The sequence below is a fragment of the Tursiops truncatus genome, chromosome 2, assembly GCF_011762595.2.
Source record: "Tursiops truncatus isolate mTurTru1 chromosome 2, mTurTru1.mat.Y, whole genome shotgun sequence".
Classification (NCBI taxonomy): Eukaryota; Metazoa; Chordata; class Mammalia; order Artiodactyla; family Delphinidae; genus Tursiops; species Tursiops truncatus.
This window is the reverse complement of record NC_047035.1, coordinates 115,725,450-115,751,751: the sequence shown is the minus strand read 5'-3', so window position 1 is coordinate 115,751,751 and position 26,302 is coordinate 115,725,450. Positions and strand designations below refer to the sequence as shown.

The following is a 26,302-nucleotide window of genomic DNA, read 5'->3' as shown; positions in this document are numbered from 1 at the left end:
ATATAATGTTATAAAACAAGTGATAGTTTTTGTGATATGATGTCCAGGTAAATATCCAGTGCATGTGGTTTAAAGCAGTTGTAAGATCTATATATATAATGGTATTGCTTATTCATTAGTATGCTTACTCCTACTAAAAAAAAAAAGCTTTATTTTTTATGCTTGATTACCTCAATTAAGGATATGATAGAATATATATTATTAAGAACACCTGGTACAGACCTGGTATAATGTTTGGTGAATTTTATTAAAGATTTATCTTTTTCTCAAGGTACACTACATTGTTCCTTCTCTCCACGGTGGTCTCACATCTGAAACATGGCTGCGGATTGGCTGGGCAGTATTGTGTCCATCAACTGTGGAGATAGCTTGGGTGTCTATCAGGGAAGAGTATCAGCAGTGGATCAGGTCAGCCAGACCATTTCTCTCACTCGGCCTTTCCACAATGGAGTGAAGTGCCTTGTGCCAGAAGTCACTTTCAGGTGAGTATCCTGATTCTTCCAAATCCAGTCTGGTGATCTGTGGAGCTTGACCTAGGTCTCATTGCCAGTGTTCTCTTGCATAGGGCTACTTTTGAGTAGAGTCTTATCAGGGGTGAGACTTTGCAATCTTAGATCTTATAGTTCTACTGTTTCAGCAGAGACTTTGTGTCATAATTAGCTTTCAGCTAATGATTCAGGGTTTGTGAAACATTTTTCTTATCTCTGTCAGACATGCAATATTATATTTAAATGCGTCAAATTCAGAATAATATTTCTGTTTTCTGGTTTCAGATTTCCTTTCTCAGTTTTGTATTATTTGTGCTTTCTTACATCTAAGGTCTTTATTGATCCCCCCACCCCACCATGTAACTATCTCTCTTTGTAGATTTATATTATGATTTATCTCCAGAGGCACAGTGTAGCCAGTAGCTGAAGTTCTTAGCTACAGGAATGTATTTTTCTTAGTGTTTGCTAACAGATCTCAACCTTAGCTGTCTCCACATCCCTCTTTTCACAAGTTTGACAGAAACCTCCCTTTCTTATGTGCTTTTTTTTTTTAAAAAAAGAGACTGTCTGGCAAGAGCTTCCTTGACTTCCTAAACAGCATCCACATGTAACCTTTTCTGTAGGTGTATCCATTCTTATTGCTTATCTCCTCTGAAGTCTTCATGGAAGAAATATCCTTTGTGTTCAGGGCTAACCTTATCGCACGTATGCTTTATGTGCTATCCTTTTCTATCTCCTTTGAGGCCCTACTCCTTTTCTTTTGTGTCCTCACTTGCAACCTTTATACTGTCTCTTTTCTCTTTGCTTTCTAACATTCCCAGGCCTCCCCCATAGTAAAAACACTCCCCCCTGCCCCCCCTACATACACACCTTGCATTTGCCACTAGGTATTGCCCTGTCATTTCCCTTCTCTTTGTACTCATAATTCTTTTCAGAGCAAAATACAGTTGACCCTTGAAAAATGAGGAGGTTAGGGCGCCAACTGCCTGCGCCATCGACAGTCTGGGTATAACTTTACATTTGACCGTCAGTATCCATGGTTCTGTCTCTGCAGATTCAACCAACCATGGATCATGTGGAACTATAGAATGTATTTAGTGGGGAAAAAAAATCCATGTATAAGTGGACCTGCACAGTTCAAACTGTTGTTCAAGGGTCAACTGTAGTCTGCTTTCATTCCCTTTGTGGCCTAGTCCCTCTAGGCCCTCCCTACTCCACCATTGTCTTTTTTCCAACTTTACCATCTTGCTGAAATAGCTTTTGCCAAGTGCCAAATTCAGTGGAGTGTCTCAAATCTGATCTTATTCAAATGTGCCCTAACTGTTGGAATGGCCTCTTCTTTTAGTTTCTTTGTCACCCTTTGGGTTTTCTTGCCATGTATTCCTCCATTCCTTTATACACCTTCCCTCACCCCCACCCCCAGATTCCTTTTCTTCTCAGTTTTTAAGATGGGGTTAGTCAAAGTTCTATCTTTGGTTCTTTTCTGAGTCTGTATTCTCTTTAGACAGTCTTATGGGTATCTTCTTACACATTAGTGAGATCCCAAATCTTTAATTTAGACCCATTATGTAAGTTCCATACACTTTAATTTAATTGTCTACTGGTCATTTCCAGGTGGATATCCCACAGAATATCCTAAATTTAAGATTTTCAAAGCTGAGCTCCTTATGTTATCTGCAGATTTCTTCCTCCCAAGGTGTACCCTTAATTAGTGACTAACGACACCTTTCACCCAAGTTAGAAGCTTAGGAGTCATAATAAATTCTTTCTCTTGATCCTCATGTTCAGTTAGTTACCAAATTCTGTGGATTCCAAATGTTATTTGGTTCTGTCCTCCCCTCTCTCTTTGCACTGGCACTTGCCCTGTTCATCCTCTCTTATTTCTTGCCTCATCTCCTAACTGGTGACCCTGCGTCTAGTTTCTCCACCTTCCTTACAGCCACCAGGAAAATCCAGTGTGATTATGATCTGATCCCTAATTTCCTCCACAGCCTTAGCTCCTAATGGCCCTCCATAAGCATTCTACTCCTTAGTAACACTGTGACATTTGCAGGTCCTCAAATGGCCCACATTTTCTCAATCTCTGAGCCTTGGCCTAAGATGCCCCTCTCCCTACCATACTCTGCTTGGCCAACTCTTATTTTCCTTCCCCCACCAGACTTAACTTAAGTGCTTCATCCATCTCTGCCAGACTCGCATGTATTTTGCTTTGGGGAGCTCTAGTCCCCTGTACATACCTCTGTCATAGTATTTAACACTTTTGATTACCTACTTGAATTTTCTGCTAACTAGACTGTGAGTTCCTTGTGGGCATGTAATGCTTTTCATAGCTATATACCCCACTCCTAGTACAGGGCTTACCATATAGTAAGTACTCTGTATACCTATCGGATGAGCAGGTGAGTGAATGAATGAAAAAAAACTATTAAGCAGTCTAGAAATGTAAGATGTTAATGATAGTTTTGTGATTAACAATAGATCTCTATATTTTTTACTGAAGTATAGTTGATTTACAATGTTGTGCTAATTTCTACTGTACAGCAGAGTGACTCGGTTATACATATGTATACATTCTTTTTTATATTCTTCTCCATTATGGTCTATCCCAGGACACTGAATATAGTTCCCTGTGCTTTACAGTAGGACCTTGTCCATACATTCTAATAGTTTGTATCTCCTAACCCCAAACTCCCACTCCATCCCTCCCCCTCCCCAACTCCCCTTTAACAATAGGTCTCTTTAAAGGCCAGTGCTGTGTCAGTTGAATGTCAGTGGCTGAGCCTTGTCTTTAAGTGCTCTACTACCTTTTCTAGGTTTTGCCTCTGATGACTCATTGAAATGCAGCCCTGCAAAGGTGTAGCTGGTTGCTCTTGATCCCAGTTACATGTCTGTTATCACTATTATAGTTTTGAGACTTGGACTCTTTTGTATATTTCAGGGCAGGTGACATAACGGAATTAAAAATTCTGGAGATACCAGGTCCTGGAGAAAACCAACATTTTGGAGACCTTCATCAGACAGAATTAGGCCCCTCTGGTGTTGGGTGCCAAGTAGGTATCAATCAGAATGGCACGGGCAAGTTGGTCAAGAAGCCAGCCTCTTCCAGCAGTGCCCCTCAGAACATCCCTAAGAGGACAGATGTGAAGAGCCAAGATGTTGCAGTCTCTCCCCAGCAGCAGTGCTCAAAGAGCTATGTGGACAGGCACATGGAATCCTTGACTCAGTCCAAAAGTTTCCGTCGTCGGCACAACTCTTGTAAGTTGGATCAAGTTAATATTTCTTCTTAACCTGATGTTTCCTGTCCACTTATCCACTTCTGTTCTTTAAATAAGTCATTTATTACCCTAATAAAAAAAGGATGCTGGCAGAGCTTCGCAAAAATATAGCATGTTTCTTTTCTTCTGGATCTAGTTCCTCAAGATATTAAAGGGAAAGGAAATGAGCTGTTAGAGACTCACACCAGCTCTCTGCCCTCTCCCACCACTTCCCTTCCTTCTAAAAAAGTCAGTGATCTGCCTAGAGTTCACATAGACAAAAGTGATGTTGTTTTTAATCTGGTCACTGGTGGTAGTAGTGAAGTCTGGGTTGAACCTGCACTAAAGCTGTTCTGGGGATTCTTGAATAACTTCTCTTTTTGTGATTTGACTCCCATCCTCAGTTAGAGGAGAGGAAGGGATGGGCCTAGGCATCTCTGTGATCTTACAGTTTCTGACAGATTGACAGTTTTAAATTTGCTGCGTTCACTGTCCCTGCCGGCACACCAAGGAGGGCATACACTGGTGTGTGTTAATGCCCAGTTTTGTTTGGTACTGACAAATTGTTGAATGTCATTTGCTCATTATAGAACCGTAGTTAATTCACAAGAATCAGGTATGCTCTTTAACATATTGAATATTTACTAGAGTAAAGTTATAATAGTGAATTATAGAAGATTCACTAGAATCTGTGTGGCCCTTCAGAAGCCAACATTTTTAAGTTTTGAAAATGCCTGATTCTGTGACTAAACTATTGGAATTTTGAGGAAAAAAAAAGGTATTTCAAGGCACTTTTCCTTCAGTGCTTCTTAAATAACTATCTGAATTGACAGTGATTGAAGATCTGAGACTGAAATTGAGTTGTTAGTTCTTCTGTATCCTTTGAAAAACTGTAGAATTATTAGATACAAAATGACTTTTTCCATTTAGACTTCAACCATCTGTACTTTGCTTTATTTTCTCTTTAAGAAAAAAAAAAACACCTTTTTTCTAAATAAATAGAAAAGGGGCTTCCCTGGTGGCGCAGTGGTTGAGAGTCCGCCTGCCGATGCAGGGGACGTGGGTTCGTGTCCCGGTCCGGGAGGATCCCACATGCCGCGGAGCGGCTGGGCCCGTGAGCCATGGCCGCTGAGCCTGCGCGTCTGGAGCCTGTGCTCTGCAATGGGAGAGGCCACAACAGTGAGAGGCCCGCGTAATTAAAAAAAAAAAAAAAAAAAAAAAAATTTTTTTCTTTACCAAAAAATTGACTCTTTGTTAAGTTCGAATGTTCAAGCAGTTTATAATCTCTCATGTACTTGTAGATAATCTTCATTAACAATTTGTAAATTACATTTTTCACACATATTTTCCCCTTTATTAACATCTTAATATTACTATGATACATTTGTTACATTTAATGTAACATTTAATACATTTTAATACATTTTAATGAACCAGTGTTGATACATTAACCAAAGTCTATATTTTATTCAGATTGCCATAGATTTTACCTCATGTCCTTGTTACAGGCTGTCATCCAGCATACCACATTACATTTAGTAGTCATGTCTTCTCTTGGCTCTGACGGTTTCTCAGACTTTCATTGTTTTTGATAACCTAGACAGTTTTGATGAGCACTGGTCAGCTGTTTTGCAGAATATTCCTCAATTGGTATTTGATGTTTTTCTCATGATTAGACTGGGGTTGTATGCTTTTGGGAGGAAGACCACAGAGAGAAAGTGTCGTTTTCATCACATCATATCAAGAGTACGTACTGCCACCATGGTTTATGACTTTTGATGTTGACCTTGATTGCCTGGCTGAGGTAGTGTGTGTCAGAGTTCTCCTCTGAAGTCAGTATGTACAGCCCACACCTAAGGAGTGGAGACTTATGCAGAGTATCTACATAAGTTACTTGGAATTCTTCTGCACCAGAGATTTGTTTCTTCTCTCTCATTTGTTTTTATCATTTATTTTTATCAGTATGGACTTATAAGTATTTATTTTATACTTTGGCTTATAATTCAATACCACTTTATTTTGGTACTCAGATTGTTTCAGCTTTGGACACTGAGAGCTCTTCCAGTTGGCTACTGTGTACCTTTGACATGCTCCCATCATTGTGGGTGGGTTTTTTTTTCCCCCATTACTTCCTTACTTTCTGGCACTACAAGGTGCTCCAGGTTTATCTTTTATATTTCCTGCCCCAGCCCTAGAATCAGCCATGTCTCCAAGGAGCCCTGTTTCCTTTTACTGGAGAATGGTATTACAAACCACAGTCTAGCCACTAGATGTGCTCATTGCTACTGGGTTTCGCCCTTCAGCTGACAGAGCAGGAAAATATATATGTGTATACTCAACCAGTGTATGTACACATATCTGTAAATACTTCTTTATGTAACCTTCACTACTATAATATTAAGCTAAATATAAGTTCATACTGATGTGTGCAAGTCTAATCCATTACCACATGGATCATTCTAGCCTCTTCCTTATCTGTAACCTCTCCCTCCAACTGTGAGAAACCCATACCATCTGCCATCCATTGACTTAAATTATTCAATTCCAATATACAGTATCAGAATTACTAACCCTAATCCATACTCCCACCCCCTTCATTGACTTGTTTCATGTATTTGTAACAGATTGTTTCCTTACGTTCAGCATTTCATCCTTGGACCCTCCAACCTCCTCAGTGATTTTTTAAAAAATTTGCATGCATTAAGGCTCACTCTTTGTGCTCTAAAGTTCTGTGGGTTTTAACAAGTACATAGTATCTTGTATCTCTCATTACAGTACTCTGCAGAATCCCCTGTGTTTCGCCTATTCAGTCCTTCCCCTTTTCCCTCAGGGACTGCCCACCGCCCCCCTCCCCCAGCAACTACTGATCTTTTTACCCTCCACCTCTGTAGTTTTGCCTTTTCCAGAATATCACATAATTAAAATCACATAGTATGTAGCCTTTTCAGACTAGCTTCTTTCACTTGATATGTATTTAAGATTCATCCATGTCTTTTTGTGGCTTGGTAGCCCATTTCCTTTTATTGCTGAATAATTTTCCATTGTATGGATATATCAGGACATCTTGGTGGCTTCCAGCTTTTGGTGATTATGAATAAAGCTGCTGTAAATATTTGTGTGCAGGTTTTATGTGGACATAAGTTTTTAGGTGAGTTGGGTAAATACCTAGGGGGTGTGATTGCTGGGTGTTGTGGTGAGACTGTCAGTTTGTTTCTTTTTCTTTTCTTCCCCCGTTACTAACGATTATAGCAACTCTCTTGAAAGAGTACAGTTAACTTCAAAACAAGTAATTTATTTGATCTTTAACAAGTCTGATATAGTAAAAAGTGGGGTCACTCTCAAAAGTACACTCTGGTTGGGCTTCCCTGGTGGTGCAGTGGTTAAGAATCCACCTGCCAATGCAGGGGACATGGGTTCAAGCCCTGGTCTGGGAAGATCCCACATACTGTGGAGTAACTAAGCCCATGCGCCACAACTACTGAAGCCTGTGTGCCTAGAGCCCGTGCTCCACAACAAGAGAAGCCACTGCAATGAGAAGCCCGTGCACCGTAACAAAGAGTAGCCCCCGCTCACCGCAACTAGAGAAAGCCCGTGCGCAGCAACGAAGACCCAATGCGGCCAAAAACTAAAATTAAACTAAAAAGTTTTTTAAAAAAATTTTAAAAAAAAAGTGTACTCTGGTTGATGCTTCTTCTGCTTTCGCTGTTTGATCCATTCCCCTTTCCTATATTATTAAGTGCATGTAAATAAGGTCATGGGCAGTAAACTGTTAGACTCTCTTTTCGAGAATTTCTTTTGAATCCAGATTTGTGTGGAAGATGTCTGTGGCCTGGGAATTGGATGATGTGATGTGGCTCAGAATTGGTTTGTGATAGAAAACAGAGTTACATTTATTTATCTGATCCGTGAACCCTGTAAGATAAGTAGAAAGGTCTGCCGGAGATTGACTGACTTAGCATTTATGTAGCATTTTAAGGATTCCAAGGAAGTAGATTGGTTTCTTCCCACCACAGTTGTAATGTAGATTATTAATGTTTGTTTCATGGATAAGTGAGAAATGGAGATTAGGTATTTTTCTTATTAGAAATCTGTAAATCAAATTTTCTCTGGTATATGTACATTGATGTTGAGACTAGTAGATTGATAAAGCTATAGGATTATAATCTCTGGTTGATTCTGGCTTTTAATTGTTCTTTCAGAGTTAGTAATAAGTTGTTGACAGATTTGTTGGTTCTAGTTACCTAATCCAACACTGATGAGAGCTTTAGCACAAGCAGATTTTAATCTCTTCTTTTAGATTGTAAAAGAAGGGGGGGTGGGAGGGTGGTTATAAAGAGTAGTTCCTGTGACTTTGGTCGTTGAACTGACCACTTAGAATATTTGTCAAGTGGATGAATGGAGCATCAGTCCCAGGGAGCAGAGGGAAACCTCCTGAGGCCTGTTATATGGTCTGTTTAGTGTAACAGTGATCCCACTATCTGAGGCCTTAAAGTTATTTTTTGCTAAGTTTTCATGATCCTTCTGTGGTTCTAATGTGACTTCTTAACCTCCTTGGATGTGCTTCATTTATCCACCAGACTTGAAAAACCTGGTGCTGCTGCTGGAGCCCAAGAAGTTGACTGATTACCAGGGCCTGGAATTTGGGAGTTGAAAAGAAGGTACCAGATACTCTCAGGAACCTGCTCACAAAGCCCATTGAGTCCGACACTAAAACATTTGTAATTTGACCTTCATGTGCCCTTTAGCGTGCTGTAAGTGCAGGACAAAGTTCCCCTTTACAATATGTGTGTGACAAAAACCAATAAATAAGTGGCACTGAGTGTTACACAACAATGGGTTTGTTATAAGTTGTCCTGGCCAAAGGGCCTCTGTGCCAAAGGCTGGCAGCAAAATGGCACAGGAAGGCAGCCAGCCTCTAGTCTTAACACACACTTGGCCCTTGTAATTGAAAGGTAAAGAAATCTGGGAAGCATTGTTTATCTTTTCCAGAGGAAGTGCTTTTCTCTTCTAGTGGCCAAAGGCCAGTTTAATACAGAGCCAGGCCCTTTGGGCTGAATAAGCCAAGTATTGAGACAGCTTATTCACCCAGGACTTCCCAATATTTGTTTTAAAGTATGAGGAAAGGGAAGAATAAGAGACAACTGAGAATTTTAGCCTGCCTTTCATTTACTTTATATTCTCTTACCTTTTTCTTGCTGACCTATGGTGTCAGTATTTCCTCTTGGAAATTTTTTTCACTATCTGCTTTCCTGACAGTATTTGGAACATAGCTGATCCTTAGTGTATCTTTGTCAAATGAATGAATGGAAGATCTTTAGTCAGAGGGAGCATGAGAAAATACTTGATACTTTCTAAAGTCAGAACTGTGGGTTTGTAAGTTATGTTTGTAGAGTCTGTGGCCAAGCCAAAAATGATTTCCCGTTTTGCTTCTTTTACTGTCTTCTCTACCATTGATAAACTGCTTGTCTTCATCTGTCATTTTGATAGGTCCAGGATAGTTCATTGTCAGTTCATAATGGACATGACTGAACTGCTTTCCTGTGAAGCCCTTGCCTCATACTCCCTCTTGTATCATTGTTGACTTCATCTTCCTGTCCTTTTCAGTCACGCAACACACTTGGCATAGTTTTTGATGGTTCCCTTTCTTTCTCACAGTCTCAAGTTGTCTTTTTTTTTATAACCCCTTTCGAGGCTTTTGTTGTTTGGGGGTTTTTTGTTTTGTTTTGTTTTTTGGTATGGCTGTTTTGATTTCATAATTCAGCAGAGATTCTTGTTTACTTATGGTGGACCAGGCATATAGTATTGGCTGACAGGTCTGAATGACAAGTGACACACTTAACACCTTGAATAGAACAGAGATTCAAAGAATTCTGGTTACATTCAGTTAATTAAAAAAATTTTTTTTTTATTTTAATGGCAGTCATAGTTGGAGAGAATACCTGTGAGAGGCATGATGTAGAGCAGACTGAGCAAACTTTTTCTGTAAGGGATCGGATATTAAATAGTTTAGGCCTTGCAGGCCATAAGGTCTCTGTTTCAAACATTTAACTTTGTCTTTGTAGCACATAAGGAGCCTTAGACAATATGTAAACAAATGAATGTAACTGTGTTCCAGTAAAACTTTATTTACAGAAGCAGGCAGTGTTTTGGGCTGGATTTGGCCCCAGGGCTATGATGTAGAGTATACACTTAGGGTGAAGTTAATCAGTGGTAGTCCATATGGATTCATGTTTGGAATAACCTTGATTACTTTTTAATTTGGGAGGCTGTCTTCTTAGATCTGATTAGATTACATTTTTAAAACAGTCTGGTTAAAGAAGCCTATAAGGGAAATAGAGGAAGTGTTATGTCTGCCATTCTCTTGTTCACTTATAATTGCATTATTAGTATTATCTTTAATACATAGCTGCTTTTTTTTTTTTTTGGTTGTACTGCACAGCATGTGGGATCTTAGTTTTCCAACCAGGGATTGAACCCGCACCCCCTGCATTAGAAGCATGGAGTCTTAACCACTGGGCCGCCAGGAAGTCCCAATACATAGCTTTTTTATAGGAATCCTTTAAAGCCACTTACTCATTTTTGTATGCTTTTTTTTTTTTTTTTTGCGGTACGCGGGCCTCTCACTGCTGTGGCCTCTCCCGCCGCAGAGCACAGCCCCCGGACGCGCAGGCCCAGCGGCCATGGCCCACGGGCACAGCCGCTCTGCAGCATGTGGGATCCTCCCGGACCGGGGCACGAACCCGCGTCCCCGGCATCGGCAGGCGAACTCTCAACCACTGCGCCACCAGGGAAGCCCTCATTTTTGTATGCTTTAGCAGTTAAAAATGTATATAGTTGCTCAATGTGAATGTACTTAATGTCATCGAATGGTACACTTAAAAATGGTTTAAATGGTAAATTTATGTTATGTATATTTTAACCACAATTTAAAAATTCTGATGTAAATCCACTTGCATGGGCACACTTCTTGTTATGGAACCTCATTCATTCCTCAGATAGTTCGAATACTGGCAGTGATTCGGTGGCATGAAACCTCATAAGGGTGCCAATTTCCATCTGTACATTAAGTTCATAAGGCTTAATTTCTTCCTGTTTTTAGTTAAAAGAAAGTAAATAAAATATTCAGTATCTTCTCCCTGCATCCCAGTGGATCATCCTTTGCACTCCTGGGTATGCACACAACCACTGGAGAGAGACCCCTGGGCCAGAGACCTATTTCCTAATAATCTTGATTTAATATTTTTTATTTTTTAAAATATATTTATTTATTTGGCTGTGTTGGGTCTTCATTGCTGTGTGTTGGCTTTCTCTAGTTGGGGCAAGCGGGGGCTACCCTTCATTGCGATGCACAGGCTTCTCATTGCGGTGGCTTCTCTTGTTGTGGAGCATGGGCTCTAGGTGCATGGGCTTCATTAGTTGTGGTACATGGGCTCTAGAGCGCAGGCTCAGTAGTTGTGACGTACGGGCTTAGTTGCTTCGCGGTATGTGGGATCTTCCCAGACCAGGGCTTGAACCTGTGTCCCCTGCTTTGGCAGGTGGATCCTTAACCACTGCGCCACCAGGGAAGTCCCTATTGATTTAATATTGAGGCAGTACATTGATAATCCTGCAAACTGGACTTTTTTCTCTAGTTCTTCCCTCGCCTACATACATTGCTAATGGTGTTATCCTGACCTTGTATTTTCATTCTTGCTCTCGCATTCCTAATCCAGCTCTGTTTCTCATCCATATTTCTGTAGCACTTTATATAAACTTCTATTATAATTCTCATTATATTGTATTTTAGTTATTTGCTTATATATCTCTCCTCCTTCCTTTTTGGGTAGCATGTCTTGGTTATGTACTGTATTCCTGGTACCTGGCTATGGCACACAGCATGCTCTCACTAAATGTTTTTATCAAATTATCGGAACTAGAACTTAACCCAGACTTTGACAAGCTTCTCAGTGGTTCGTAATCTCAGCTGTTTATGGTGACTCAGCCAGCTCTTCCTCCCCTTCATAATTTTGGTCAGCCTTAGGTTTTTTTCAGAGGCCTAAATCTCATCCTAACTGCCAGTATAGCCCTTTTCCATACCAATATTTGGCATTAGGAAGACTTAGACATGAGTTATATTTTGCACAGTATACATCTTTCAGAATAATTGTTGTAATTGATCTTGCTGATGTTGACTGATAACATTAAACAAATATTTATTGACTGACTGCTGTGTACTAGAAACCCTGCTGGGGGTACCACAGTGATCGTTTTACATACAAGGAAATTGAGAAGTTGGGTGATAGGTATAAGATTATACAGCCTGCAGATAGATCCTAGGTCTCGTGACTCACGCACGGTCCATTGGATAGAAGGGAGTTGCTGTGAGTAAAGTTAGAGCAGTATAGTTGGGATGATATGTGTGAGGGGGTTTGCTCATGATCATTCTAACCTCTTCTTGAGTATTTTCAATAATTGAGGAGCTTGTTCTCACAAAAGGAAGTACATTATGTTTATCCAGACTATGTTGGCAGTTCCATTTACCATACCAGTCACCTGGTCCATCCTTTCAGGATGATCAGATGGGGATCAAACTATTAACTCAGTTCAGGATTCTCTGGGAAGGGATGGTTTGGAGAATTCTGTGGGGTCTTCTGCCTTGGCTGCTAGAGGAGTAGTTGACTGATATGTGGTGGCCAAATAGAGTTTCAGAGACAGCGAGTGACTGACTGCTGTGGTGTTAATATGCATCTTGGTGTGCCCTCTACAGGATCAGGTCAGTATGGTCCTTGTCATCATTTGATGGTTCAGAAATTGCTTACCCAAAAGTGGTAAAATTTTGAGAAAAGAGATCATCTTAACCAAAAGATCTAAAAACAGGCCTGTAAGTCAAAATATATCAACTTATAGTGGTAGATGTATATCTGGCTCAAGGTCTGGAATCTGTCTAAACCCAGGGATTCCCTCCTACTGGGGTCTAGCCTGAAACTGAGTTAAAAAATCAGAAGATTGCTTGCTTGGTAAGCATGGAATTCAGAGCCACTTGAGTGAGATCTTCCTATGAGCTTCAGGTTATGAGGATTTGGCCTTCTTTTACCCTGGGGGTATTTCTCTGTTAATTAACTGCTGTACATTCAGAATCAAACCACCCAGACCTGTGGGAGGAGACTGCTATATTCTTGCCCTTCCACTTTTTTGATATATTCAGTTGTCAAAAAAGCCTCGGTCATTACTAATTCCCTTATGAAGAGCAGAGCTTAAGATTTCCAGGAGTACTGCTTATTTCATATTCACTGTTAGTTGGGTAATATACAAAATCTATGATTCCATGAGATTTGTGGTAATTTTTTCTACTTTATGGGTTTAGGAATAGCTTTGCCTTATACCATTTTCACATTGATTCCTGTAACACTGTCCACAAAGGACTAATGTATTTTCCACTTATACTCAGCACTTTCTGTGGGCACACTGACTTTAGTCCCTGTTTTTTTCTCCAGGGTCGTCTAGTAGCAGGCACCCAAATCAGGCAACTCCAAAGAAAAGTGGCTTAAAGAACGGCCAGATGAAGAATAAAGATGACGAGTGCTTTGGGGATGATATTGAGGAGATCCCAGATACAGATTTTGATTTTGAAGGGAACCTGGCCCTTTTTGACAAAGCAGCTGTGTTTGAGGAGATTGATACTTATGAGAGGAGAAGTGGTACCCGTTCCCGGGGCATCCCAAGTGAGAGGCCTACTCGGTACCGCCATGATGAGAACATCCTGGAGTCAGAGCCCATCGTCTATCGTCGGATCACAGTGCCCCACAACATGGGCAAGGAGTTCTGCACAGGTAAGTTAACCCCACATCCCACTGGCTGCTCTTCCATTTTTTTTTTTTTTTTTTTTTTTTTTTTTTTTTTACTTGAAACAGAATGACCCAGATTCTGAGTCAGAGTCTTGTAGTAGGAATTAACTCAAGGGGCATGGTGGTTGGCCCATTATATTGTCTTTTAGAGACTGTGGCCATCCTACCTACCACTAGGTTAGGGTGGAGGCTGATTTCTCTACATGTCCATTTATATCCTATACCTGGCAGGATCTGGTCTGCTGTTAAGTATGTTATGGTTAACAACTAAAGGCATAGAGGCTGACTATCTAGATTGACATAGTCAGCTCTATTTTCACTTTGGCTTCACTGTTACTGCCTGTAGATTTTATCAGAAGTTCAACTCTGTTTCACTGGTTGTTTGCTGGGGTAAGAAATAGAGCTGAGTAGTTGAAACCATTGGCTAAAATTAGGGTTTCAATAAATTACATTTGTTTACTACACTGTCCTCATCTCCTGCTAGCCCTGGTCATTGAGGGTTGGCTAGTCATAATGCTTATGTGACAGTGTAGTGCCTTGGTAATTAGGTAGGTCACTGTGTATGATAGCCTAATCTGTTAACTCAGTGATTTTTAATTTTGTGGTTTTGTTTTTTCTTTTAGCATTTGGATCTTTTCTTCAAATATGGCATTTGAGGCAGCTGTAGGACAGGTGGTCTACCTCATCCTTGTCTCTGTCCCTTCCCCCCAAACTTATTATTAACTGGGCTTCTTAGATTACAGATTGAAACTATTGTTGTTAAATGATCTTAGGAGCTATCAATTCCTTAGGAGGAATCAATCATTTTAATGAGTATAATAATCATCTGAAGTCTTGGAGTCTTGAATATAGGGAATATAAACCTTGAATGCTAGTAGCAGTTACAGGGAGATTTATGGAGACAGCTTAGTTACATATGGGGGAAAATCAGAGATATGGCATGGCATTTTTGTAAACATCAGTAGGGCTCTGTTGTATTTGGTTTTGCTGAGTGTAAAAGCTTCCATGTGAAAAAAAAGAAATAAACAGATTGTCAGGTTAAGAAAGACTACTAATTTCTGTCTTTCACTATCAGACTCTGGCAGGCACGCCTCTTTACTAAGGTAGTTTCCTTAAGTGACACTGACAGTGTGAGTTGCTGAACTCCTTTGATTTTTATCACCTATGTTAAGGCAAACAACCTAGCTCAGAATCAGGCTTAATTTAAATTGCCAGGTTTTAAGCTTTTCAAAGGCAGCTATCGTCCATCAGGTCTGGTCGTATACTCAGATCCTGCTGTCCATCCACTTTTTTTTTTTTTAACATCTTTATTGGAGTATAATAGCTTTACAGTGGTGTGTTAGTTTAACAAAGTGAATCAGCTATACATACACCGTCCATCCCCTTTTGACTGCTCTCCTTTTTACTGCCCTCAGTGGCAAAATAAGCTGCCTTTACAGGTCACTCTCTGGAAGCTGAGGTGGTTGGGTCGTGCCATATGTGATTTCCCTGAAATTCCTGAGCTTGGGGAGATTATAGCCTGCCTTGGAGTGAAGTGGCTAACAGAGGGAGAATAGCAATAAGAATCAGGAAAGATTCTCAGATCTAAAAGAGCCTAAGAAAACATTTGCCAAAGTAGACAACAGGAGAGGTGGGATTTTTTTCTTCCTACATACCCTGTCTCCCCAGCTTAATGTTCGCATTTTGTTTAATGACAGAAGTGAAAGTTCCCTCCTCTCATATTTTTCCAGAATTGCCATTAACAGACATACTACAAACCACATGTGCTAGGCATTGGCCAAGAACTCGGGTATGGCGGCTTGTGGTGTGTAGCAACCAGTTTGCATTTCACTGAAGCATGGCAGTGAGGGTACAAGAGGCCCTATAGCCTCATGCCATCTGGTTTTCCTCTTTGTTCTCAGCAGTGATAAGGAGTGGAAATGAAGTCCTTTTGCCAAGCAGGATCTATGCTGGAAATAGAGCAAGCAAGCAGTTTTCTTGCTGAGGAGCTTCTGCAGGTGATTTTGTCTCTGCTCCAGCTCCAAGGCACAAGTCTCAAAGCAGGTTTTTACTCAATGTTATTCACGTAGTACCTGGCTGGGGACACTTTTCCAGTTGGATTTACTATCCAAACGTTAGTATCCGAATGAGGCAAGCTATCTGGAATATGTGGGGAAACAAGCTAGGACAAAAAAAAATGTTAGTGTTAGGTTACTTGATCACCTAGTATAATTTTCTCATTTAACAGATTGAGGACATTGAGGTCCAGAGAGGTTAAAGTCTCTATAAACCTTATCGATCACATTTCCTTTCCTTTCTGAATACAGATATGTTAAAGAGAAAGAAGGATATAAGAAGGGAAGGGCAGTTTAATGGCAGTTAGACTATATAGTCTTTTCTCTTTAGTATTCCGTCAGGAATAGACCAGCTTAGATCTGCAGTTGTAGAGAGTGGTTTGGCTGGCTCCCCAATCTAGCCTTGTGACATTCATGTCCTAGAACCCCAAATACTTATTTTCTGCTAATTCCCAGAGTAGCAAAAGAACAACATGTTTACTACCCACTTGGCAATGGCTTGGGTTTCGGGATTCTGGCAGCTGCTGCTGGTGTCCTACACATTGACTGCATGCTGAGTGGTGTCAACAGTTTCTAAGCTGTTACTCTCTAATTGCTCATATTCCTCTCGGCAATACTCTTTGCCAACTGTGTGCATAGCGGGGGGCAGTGTTATAAAAGGTCTATTGATTGGGAAAACACATTCAGGAAGCAGCTAAATTTAGCTCTTTGTTTAACCCAAATCTTTTCTCTCTGGAAGGCCCCTTTGGGTCCTTTAGCAGTGCTACTATCTCCAACAGATGGTCAGACATTCCTCCAGCTTGGACCTATGCTGCTAAATAATTGTATCCTATGGTTGCATACATGTTGGTTAAGTTTGCCTATAAAATGCTAGATGCATGTGAGCACTCTGTGTTCAGAGGTGAGAGGTCCTCAAAGAACACCGGTTAGGAGAGTGGTAAGGCTTCAGAGAAGAATCTTTGCTCAACATACATAATATTCTAAAAGTAATTTTTAAGACAGTGTGGGCCAGTCGGAACACTGTGCTTACTACATGTAAGTCACTCTAAGACAGTCCTTGCATCCAGGTAATTAAGATGTACTAGGAAATGGAAAGATACCATATATGCCTGGAGTCCAGTGAGAGTGTGGATGTTAAATGCATTGGGTATTGAGGGGCATGAGAGGTCCTGAAGGCTGGGCTGATCAGGGAAGGCTTCACAAAGGGAGCAGGACAGAAGCCTTGAAGCATGGGCAGGATTTCACCAGAGAGGAAGAGGAAGATACTTATGGGTAGGCTGGGCAGGTGCTGTGTAGTGTGATAAAGGGCTGTGTGGGAGATTGGCTAGTGGCTGGTTTGGCCAGGACAGAGATTTTTGTGTGGGGGAATAGCAGGAATTAAAAATAGCTTTAGACCAGAGCACAGAGAGCCTGTGTGCTAATGCTGTCCTTTGTTTTATGGCCATCAGGAGCAACTGAAGGATTCTGAAAAAGACATGATCCAAAATCTCCTTTAGGAAGATTTGTTAGTCTTTAGGAATACTGGTCTTATGATAGAATTCAGGGTAGAATTTGAGGAGAGAGACCAGAGCAGGAAGATAAGTTAGACTGGTGACATAACTAATATGCCAGGGGTTTGGACCTCGGAATGGAAAGGAAGACAGAGATGTGAGAGAAGTGACAAAGGGGAATTTGATAGGATTTGATGATTAAAGACAGGTTGAAGAGGGTTGAGTGAACAACAGAATTCAAAGGCATTGAATCTGTGGGGTGTGAAGAATGGCAGCGAGTCCAGTTGTAGTTAGATTGCATGAGGTTTTAATGGGCCAAGGTTTTGTGATTTTCTTCTTGCATTGCTTTGTGGCTGAGCCCAGAGAAAGCAATTAGTAGAGTTGCCACACTGAGGGACTTACTAACTATTCAATATTAAAGGCTTCAATGAGGAGGCTTCTGTAGGGTCAGAGAATTGAGTTATGTAGCCACGTGGGGACTACTGAGCCTGTTTCCTTGTCTGTAAAGTGGGATAATATTTGGCAATTAAATGAGATCATGTGGAAAGCAGCTAGTGCAATGCCTGGCTTATAATTATTATTCAGTCAATATTTGACTTTAATGTGAAGTGCAAAGGCTGTCTCAGTAAAGTTACTTCAAAGCATCAACATTTATAAAATTTTTACTGTGTGCCAGGCACCGTTCTAGATGCTCTGGGTAAGTCATTGTCCATCACCTCGGGGGCCTTACATAGGGTAACCAGACAAATAATGGAAGTGTGTACAAGATTTAGAGGTGGCAGAAAAGGAAGGGTAAGTGCCTGGTTCAGGAGAAACAACATTATGATCACCGTCATAATAGTGCATGTTCATTGGGTATTTACTATGTGCTGGGCACCATTCTAAGTACTTCACATGCTTATCACAGTTAATTTTCATGGCATCTCTATGAGGTTGCATTGTTATCCCCTTTTTGTTATTATCCTCATTTTGTTGGAGTTAAGTGTTTCATTAAATCTTCCACCAGGAATGACTTTAAAGTGTCTAGAATTCTTCATTCCCTGGGTTCTAATAAATTCTTCTCAGGTTCATTTATTCAAGACCCCTTCATTTTAGGTAAAATTCTGATTTAATTTCTGCCATTTGTTTTCCACTGTGTAGCCTTCTTTTGTCTTCAAGTATATAGAAGCTGGATGGGAGGCAACAGGGTGCTATTGGTACAGGCACTGAATCTCCACAGTTGTCCCATCGGCTTGGCCTGAAGGATGTTCCTCAGCCTCCACCCTATGTGTCTGCTGAAGTTTGGGGAGTAGCAAGTGTATGAAGATGACCTGAAGTAGAGTCACTGCTTACTGTCTTGCAAAAGGATCAAGTCAGAGTTTGAGTGAGGCACTCTGGTTTGAGCTCCCTTAGTTCAGCACCACTTACCCATACTCATTTTTCTCAGTAAAAGCAGTTCTAGTTCTGTTCTGAAGGGGAGTAGCCAGTGAAGCCACAGCTGGTTTGTTTCTGCTGCTTCTGGCTTGCCTCTTTATTCTTCTCTTTGAGCTTCAGTAGCGATGTATCTTGCTCTCAGGACAAGCTCTGCTTTCACCATTCCAGGCTGTCAGTTGTTTTCCACAGCTGGCATTCCATTTCTGCCTCTGAACCCTGTCTGCCTTCCTCTACTTCTTGTCCCCAGAGTCCCTCAAGATGTGTCCTAATGCTTTCAAGATGAGCAGTGTTTTTTACCTCCTGAAGAACAGGTAATCAGGAAATCTGTTTTGGGTTTGTTTATGTGTTCAAAAGGAATTCAGAAAGAAAGAAATCTTTGAGCTTAGAAGTGGCCATTGAAGAATTTTACCCTGAGGATAGTGAAGACTGCCTTCAGTGGCTATCGTGCTCACGAGGAGGATCCTTCTCACGCGGAGACTCGAGTGTCTGCTGCAGTGGAAATGGTCATGATCCCATTGCTTTTTCAAACCATTGACCCAACCCACATGGGTTCTTCCTTGATCTCCCTTCAACCCTCATTCCCCTTCCTGTGTTTACAGATTAGACCCTGTGCTACAGGGATGCCATTCCCAGGGAGGCACCTCTTTTACATTTCTTATCCTAAGAGAGCCACAGGGGAGACATGAGGAGGTAAATTCTAGAAGGTGTTCTGGACCAGAAAACCTACATTAACAATACCTGTGCTCCTGCACCAAGTGCCGCCACAGCTTTTCATTGAGCAGAGCTGATGAGCCTGGTTTCTGAAATTGTGTCTCTGCAGGCAGACCTCCTTGACAGTGACTTGGTTGATTTTTGGGAACCTCAGGTTCTAGCAGATCCTCCAGTGCCAGGAGTGGAGGGAGTAGTAAGTTCTTTTAATGTGGAATCCTTCAGAGTTTCTGGGCTTGGATAATCAGGTGGACACTTGTCATCAGCCTGAAGGGCTTGGCTGTAGTCCTTGGCACTCAGGAGGTTTTAGAGCAGTACTGTTGAGACAGGTGTCTTGGCTTAGACTCTTCCCCCAGTAATGAACACTTGTGCTTCCTACAGTCCTACTGGAAAAGGTCTCATGGCAACTTGCTGCCAGAGTTTTTTAATTTAAGAATTTAAACTCAAACTAAGGGCTGGGGGATCTGGAGCCAGCACATTATGGCCTGACACCTGAGTTTTGTTGAAGGTACCAATTGGTCATTTTAGAAACTTGAGTTGGTCTCTGCAAATGTGATCTTTTTTGCTATTATGTGCCCTTTGCCGTTTCACAGCCACAGGCGTCTGGCCAGAGCAAGGAAGGGGTTTGATTTCAATGTATCCGTCATCCTCCTTAAATTCAACATATCAAAGCTAAGTCAGTCATTCACCCCCTCCCATATCTTTGACTCCTTAGCATTCCCATTTCTTTCAGTGGAATCACCATTTTTAAAGTGTCCAGCATGAAACTTTGTGGCCATCTTTGCCTCTTACTTCTCATAAAAATTCATGACTAGAGGGCTTCCCTGGTGGCTCAGTGGTTAAGAATCCGCCTGCCAATGTGGGGGGCACAGGTTTGAGCTCTGGTCCGGGAAGATCCCACATGCTGCGGAGCAACTAAACCCGTGCCCCACAACTACTGAGCCTGTGCTCTAGAGCCCGCGAGCCACAACTACTGAGCCCATGTGCCACAACTACTGAAGCCCACATACCTAGAGCCCGTGCTCCACAACAAGAGAAGCCACTGCAATGAGAAGCCTGCACACCGCAACAAAGAGTAGCCCCCGCTTGCCACAACTAGAGAAAGTCCATGTGCAGCAATGGAGACCCAACGCAGCCAAAAAAAAGAAAAAAAATCATGACTAGAAAGAACCCTGGAGGCCATTTTTTTTTCTAATTTAATAACACAGTGATTCCTTCTGACAAGGAGTTTTCCTTTATCCTCAGTATTCATTCTGACTCTGGATTCTCTCAGTGGTCCTTGAAATTGTCATGACCTTTTACTTTTTTTTTAAAAATTAATTAATTAATTTTATTTTTGGCTGCGTTGGGTCTTTGTTGCTGCGTGCAGTCTCCCTCTAGCTGAGGCGAGCGGGGGCCACTCCTCGTCGCGGTGCACGGGCCTCCCACCGCTGTGGCCTCCCCTGTTGCAGAGCACAGGCTCTAGGCACACAGGCTTCAGTAGTTGTGGCTTGTGGGCTCTAGAGCACAGGCTCAGTAGTTGTGGCGCACGGGCTTAGTTGGTCCGCGGCACATGGGATCCTCCCGGACCAGGACTCAAACCCATGTCCCCTGCATTGGCAGGAGGATTCTTAACTACTGCACCACCAGGGAAGCCCGACCTTGTACTTTTTTATGCTACACCACAGGTTCCCTTTGTCCCTTGAAATCAATTCTACATGGCCTTCTGCCCTCATTTTCTAGCCCTGTCAACTTCATCCTGTATAAAACAACTTGGCTTTTAATGCCTTCTGAAGTCTGGCCCTGCCCACTACTCTAAACTATCCTTCACGTCAGTCTCTGGACTCCAAGCAGGGTAGTTTTCATCTGCTCATGTCACACCCTTCCAGCCTCTGTAACTTTGTTCATGGTTCCTCCGCCACCTCCCTTTTCTATCATTGTGACTGTAATTCTGTCTGTCTTGCGAGGCATGGTTCAGATTGAGGATTTGACACTACCTGCAGCTCCTGGTTTGAAATTCCTATTTTACACTTGTGCTCAGGATAACAGTTTTTTTCTCTGATATTTGCACATATATATTTTTTGTTTCCAGCTAGGTTGTAAGACTGGGAATGTGGTTTGTTTTCGTATTCTTTTTATTTATTGTTTCCTGCCATTCCCCCCCCACTGGCTTGATGTATTATTACTCTGCAGACATTTGTTGATCACATTTGGAGGCACTTTACTCTTTTTTCTCTCCAACTTTTTATATTGAAAAAAAAATTCAAACTTTCAGAAAAGGTGCTAGAATAGTATAATGAACAACCATATGTCCTTCATTTAGATTCACCAGTTAACATTTTGCCACATTTACTTTATATAAATGCACACACACACCCCCCTGAACAATTTGAGATTTAGTTGCACTCATTACATTTCACTCCTAAATACTTCCGTATGTATTCAGTAGGATGTTGCTCTCTACAGGCACACTACAAGATTGCTCTCAGGAAATGTAAAATTCATACAAAAGTATTATCTAATTCCATATGCAGAGCTTTCCAGTTGTCCCAATCATGTCCTTTATAGTTGTTTTTTTTTTAACTCATTTATTTTTTGGCTGCGTTGGGTCTTCACTGCTGTGCGCAGGCTTTCTCTAGTTGCAGTGAGCGGGGGCTACTCTTCGTTACGGTGCGCAGGCTTCTCATTGCAGTGGCTTCTCTTGTTGCAGAGCACGGGCTCTAGGTGCACGGGCTTCAGTAGTTGTGGCTCGCAGGCTCTTGAGCGCAGGCTCGGTAGTTGTGGCACACGGGCTTAGCTGCTCCGCAGCATGTGGAATCTTCCCGGACCAGGGCTTGAACCCATGTCCCCTGCATTGGCAGGTGGATTCTTAACCACTGCGCCACTAGGGAAGTCCCTATAGTTGTATTTTTAATCAGCCATTGCATATTACATATAGTTGTCAGATCTCTTTCATTTCCTTTAACCAGGACAGTTCCCACAACTTCTGGTGTCTTTTGTGATATTGACATTTGTGAAGAGTCTAGGCCAGTTGATTTGCAGAATAACCATTGGTTTTGATTTATTGATTGTTTCCTTTTGATGTGATTCGCGTTAAATCTTTTTTCCAGGATTTTGGTGGGACTCTGTCTCTCTTGGAGCATTACATCGTACAGTACACAGTGTCACTTTGTCCCATCACGGAGGCTAGTTTGATCACTTGGTAGGGTGTTGTCCAACAGATTTCTTCCTTGTAAAGATACTTTTCCCCTTTGTAATTAGTGAGTAATCTTGTCAGGAAGTCCTTTACCTCTTGAGTCCAAAGCTTGTTCCAGTAGAGCTTTAACCTGAGGGAATGAGGTCCAGTGTGGATAGGAGGTTGTTCTAGTTGTTAATGAGGGAAGGAAGAAGTGGGGAAAGAGTCAGAAACATCTTACCCACACTTGCCTTTGGTTACAGCTGGACTCTTAGCCAGCTGCAGAGAGGAATGCCCTGAGGCTGTTATACAGGTTTCCTTCACATTCATTCTTTAATTCAACACATTTATGTAGCCCCTCCACTAGGCATTGTGCGCTGAAGGCACAGTGGAGAGGAAGGAGATACAGCAGTGAACCAGACAGACACAGTTACTGCCCTCAGGGAGCTTACAGTTCAGCAAAGTAGATAGTCCAAAAGGAAAAAAGAGTTATTTACAAATTGTATTAAGTACAGTGAAGCAGGTAAGCAGCATGCTGAGACTGAGGGATATTTAAACTGAGACCTGAAGAATGAGGAACCTGCCATGTGTGGTGTCAGGGAGCATTGGAAGAGAGAAGAGAGTGCCGGAAGAGGGAAAGCATGTGAGGCTGGGAGGAACCTGGAGTACTGAGGAACCAGAGGCAGCGCCGATGCCCAGAGCGTGGTGCAGGTTGAGGCCCGAGGTAAAGGGGCTGAAGTACACAGGGGCCAGATCACGGGATGCCTTGTGGACCCCAGTAAAGAGTACTAGGGGTATTTAGGTTTCTCGTAATAAATCCTTCTTTCAGAGGTACTCTTGACACCAAATTGCGTTTTGTGGCAACCTTAATATAAATCTACAGGGGCTGTCTGTACGTTGGGTCTAAAGGTATGAGTTTACCAGTTGTTTTATACTCCAAAAAAGAACTCGTCTGATATCGCCACCCAGTTGTGTGACCACCACAGAATGGAATCAGAATTCATAGTCCTGGAGAAATCCCCATGCGCAGTAATGGGCTGTGCTCCTCATTGATAAGACATAGGATACACACAGCCTTTCCAACTAAAAGTCCATGCCAGTGTGAGGATTGAGTTTGGATTTGAGATGACACTTTGTTGTGGGAGCCTTGTTACACAACAGAAAGGCTGGGAGGTATGAAGGACAGGGAGGGAATGTACATGCAGAGGCTGCAGGGGAAGGCTTAGACGTGGTGCTGGAAGGTGTCTTGAGGGTGGGGAAGTGCGATGGAGGGTGTGAGGACATGCATATGTGTCCGTAAGGGAGGGAAAGGCCCCAAATAGTATGTACTGTAAGGAGCAGTGCGGAAGTGAGAAAGACATGAAGAAGGGGCAGCACACGAGGCTCCGTGGCCCTGCTTCAAGCTGTGGAATGAGCTGTGCGGGGAGGAGGCATCTTCTCTCTTGGCCTGTACTGGGTGTGCTTAAGCCGTTTTCCTTGATATCCTAAGATTAATCAGATCCTAAGAAGTGCTCTGCTTGTCACGAACTGGCTATAATTATATCTATCTCTTGTTTCACCGACAGCTCTAACGTACATATTAATATTAAGAGAAGCCCTACCAACGAATGTTACTGCCTTGGTTCCCAAACAATAAAGATCCACCTTCCAACGGAAACATGATTGGGCTTGGCCCACGTTCAGGCTTTGGTGATGTTATTGTCCGCAGTTTACACGCTATGTTCTTGGTTCCCTTCCTTTGGAGTTTATTTTATTCCCTCTGCCTGTTTCTGATAAGCCAGTCTGACTGGTTGGACTCCGTGTGTAAATGTTGAAAAGGAACATTTTGTGGTGCTAGCATGTTCCTGTCAGAGATACAGAGTAGAATACAGTGAAGTCCTAGACCCTGCGACCGGCAGACTAAGCAGGAAGGATTCCTGGCCATATCTTTCCCTAGGCTACCAAACATGCCAGTTCATCAACAGGACCCCTTCCCTGCAGCACAAGTCAGTGAGATGTAATAGACACACAGTTTCCAGCTGCAGCATTCAGCCAGCCAGAGTGGAGTAAACTCTCCGCCTGTGCCATGAGTTTTGTACCCCAAGACTGAGGAGAAAGGTAGCAGAAAACACTCAGCCTGCCCCCAGAGAGCCCTCAGAACCGGAGAGGGGGTCCGGTACACACAGCACAAGACCTAGTCCCAGAAAGAAAGTTTGATTAGTGGGGTGGCAGGCCCAAGACTCACTGCCCTGACCTGTTTCAAATTCACCAGGAAGGGAGTACGTAGGTGAAGAAATGCACGGACTTGAGGGAAAGCTCTCCCTTGCGTGACTCTGCAGGTGAAGAGGGTGTTTGAAGTAGGCAGGTGCATGACTTGTCTGACAGGTTTAGGGTTGTTCGTGGCTTAGGACTCCTGAGAATTCATTCAGCTTTTTCACACTGCTATCAGTGGTTCCTGATTAGTTCTGATAACATGTGCTTGTCTGGAGCAGGCCATAAGAAATGGCTCTTTTAATCAGCGGTTGACTTGCAAGGTCAGGGTCAGGCTACAGCCTCCAGCATCGGCATCCGGGATATCAATGACTGACATTTCACAAAGGGGGAGGGGAGAGGCAAAGCTCACTGTTCGTTGTCTGCCCCAGGCAGGAGTAGGACTCATACAGGTGGGAGGGGTCAATTAACCGACAGGATAGTGTGAATTTTGACATGGAGATGGTTTTTATTTTATTATTACATTAAGTTATTATTATTTTGCCTTCCCTTGAGAGGATACAGATGTGGGTGCTTTAAGTTCAGTCTTTATGCTTGGATTTCTGTTGTTAAAATGTACAGCCACAGCCGAATTCTGTGTGGTTTTAAGAATCCCTGTAGGAAGGATTGGATATGTGATAGAAAGAACCTCAAGAAATTTCTCCCGAAAGGATCAGTGAGGAAGAAAAGTTTTTCTGTACAGGGCTCTGGAACCAACAGGATGATGACACACTTTCTGAAAACTTCTGCCTTAGAGCCACACTAGAAATAGCAGTAGGTTTGCATCATTTATACGTTTGAGTACCTGATGAGAACTTGCCTCTATTGGTAAATAACTACAGCTGGGACAGTATAACTGAGGTGGGGGCTGAGGAGGTAAGAGGCTTATTTCCTTACTTTGAGGAGTTTACAGTCCAGTATAGATGAGGACACAGGATCTAAAAAGGCATGTGATCCAGCCAGACAAAACTAATTACACGCAATCCCACGATGACTTGCTGATTGGAATCTGTGTTTCTTGGTCTGCCAGTGAGGCCACATGGGGCTGTTTGGCAGAGGGTTTACTCCCTTGGGGCCAGCCCAGTGACTCTAGCCTTTGTAAGACGGCATTAGCTGTCAAGGCAAAAGATCACAATTTTTGACTTTGCTGTTTCTTTCCTGTCCTGGTTTTCTGGGCCCTGAAACGGCACCTTGCTACTGATACGTATAATACTATGGACTCCTTCAAGTGTACCCAGCTGCTGCAGACTTTGACCTTGTAAAAACAGGTATCAGTACTTTCCATGGTGTACTTTCAATGACTGTGATTCTCCCTAACCTTTATAGAGTTCTGTTTGTTTATGGTGAGTAAAAGATTCTTCTGAGTAGCTTAAAGCAAGCCATAGGTTACTTTCCGTGTACTCTTTCCCTGTGGTAAGAGTATTGGGTTACAGTCACCCCAAATGGGGAGAAAATGACAAAATTATTTAAGAAAGCAAGTTCCTAGTTGAATTTCTTCAGCCAAAAGGAAGGGCTAAGTAGAGGACAGTAGGAGGAAGAAGATGTGGGGAGCAGATGGGATGAACAAATCATCCTGCCTTGAAATTGAACAGCAGGGACCAAGAGGGTCAGGAGGGTTAGCTAGTGTCTGTTCCACTCTGGGGAAGGATAAGGGGTCTGCTTGTGAGGAAAACCTCACTGCCAGGAAT

At 42.2% G+C, this 26,302-nt stretch overlaps 1 protein-coding gene across 4 annotated transcripts in view; it reads left to right on the top strand.

The window, feature by feature from the left end:
* Positions 1 to 26,302, top strand: part of EDC3 (enhancer of mRNA decapping 3) — a 51,741-nt gene that overhangs the window by 16,181 nt on the left and 9,258 nt on the right. For all 4 annotated transcript variants that reach the window (XM_033851995.2, XM_019949599.3, XM_019949604.3 and 1 more), the window contains 3 exons: positions 272 to 482; positions 3,427 to 3,743; positions 13,216 to 13,551. In XM_033851995.2, coding sequence (XP_033707886.1) covers positions 319 to 482; positions 3,427 to 3,743; positions 13,216 to 13,551 — 817 coding nt within the window. In that variant the 5' untranslated portion in view covers positions 272 to 318. The remainder of the gene's footprint in view (positions 1 to 271; positions 483 to 3,426; positions 3,744 to 13,215; positions 13,552 to 26,302) is intronic.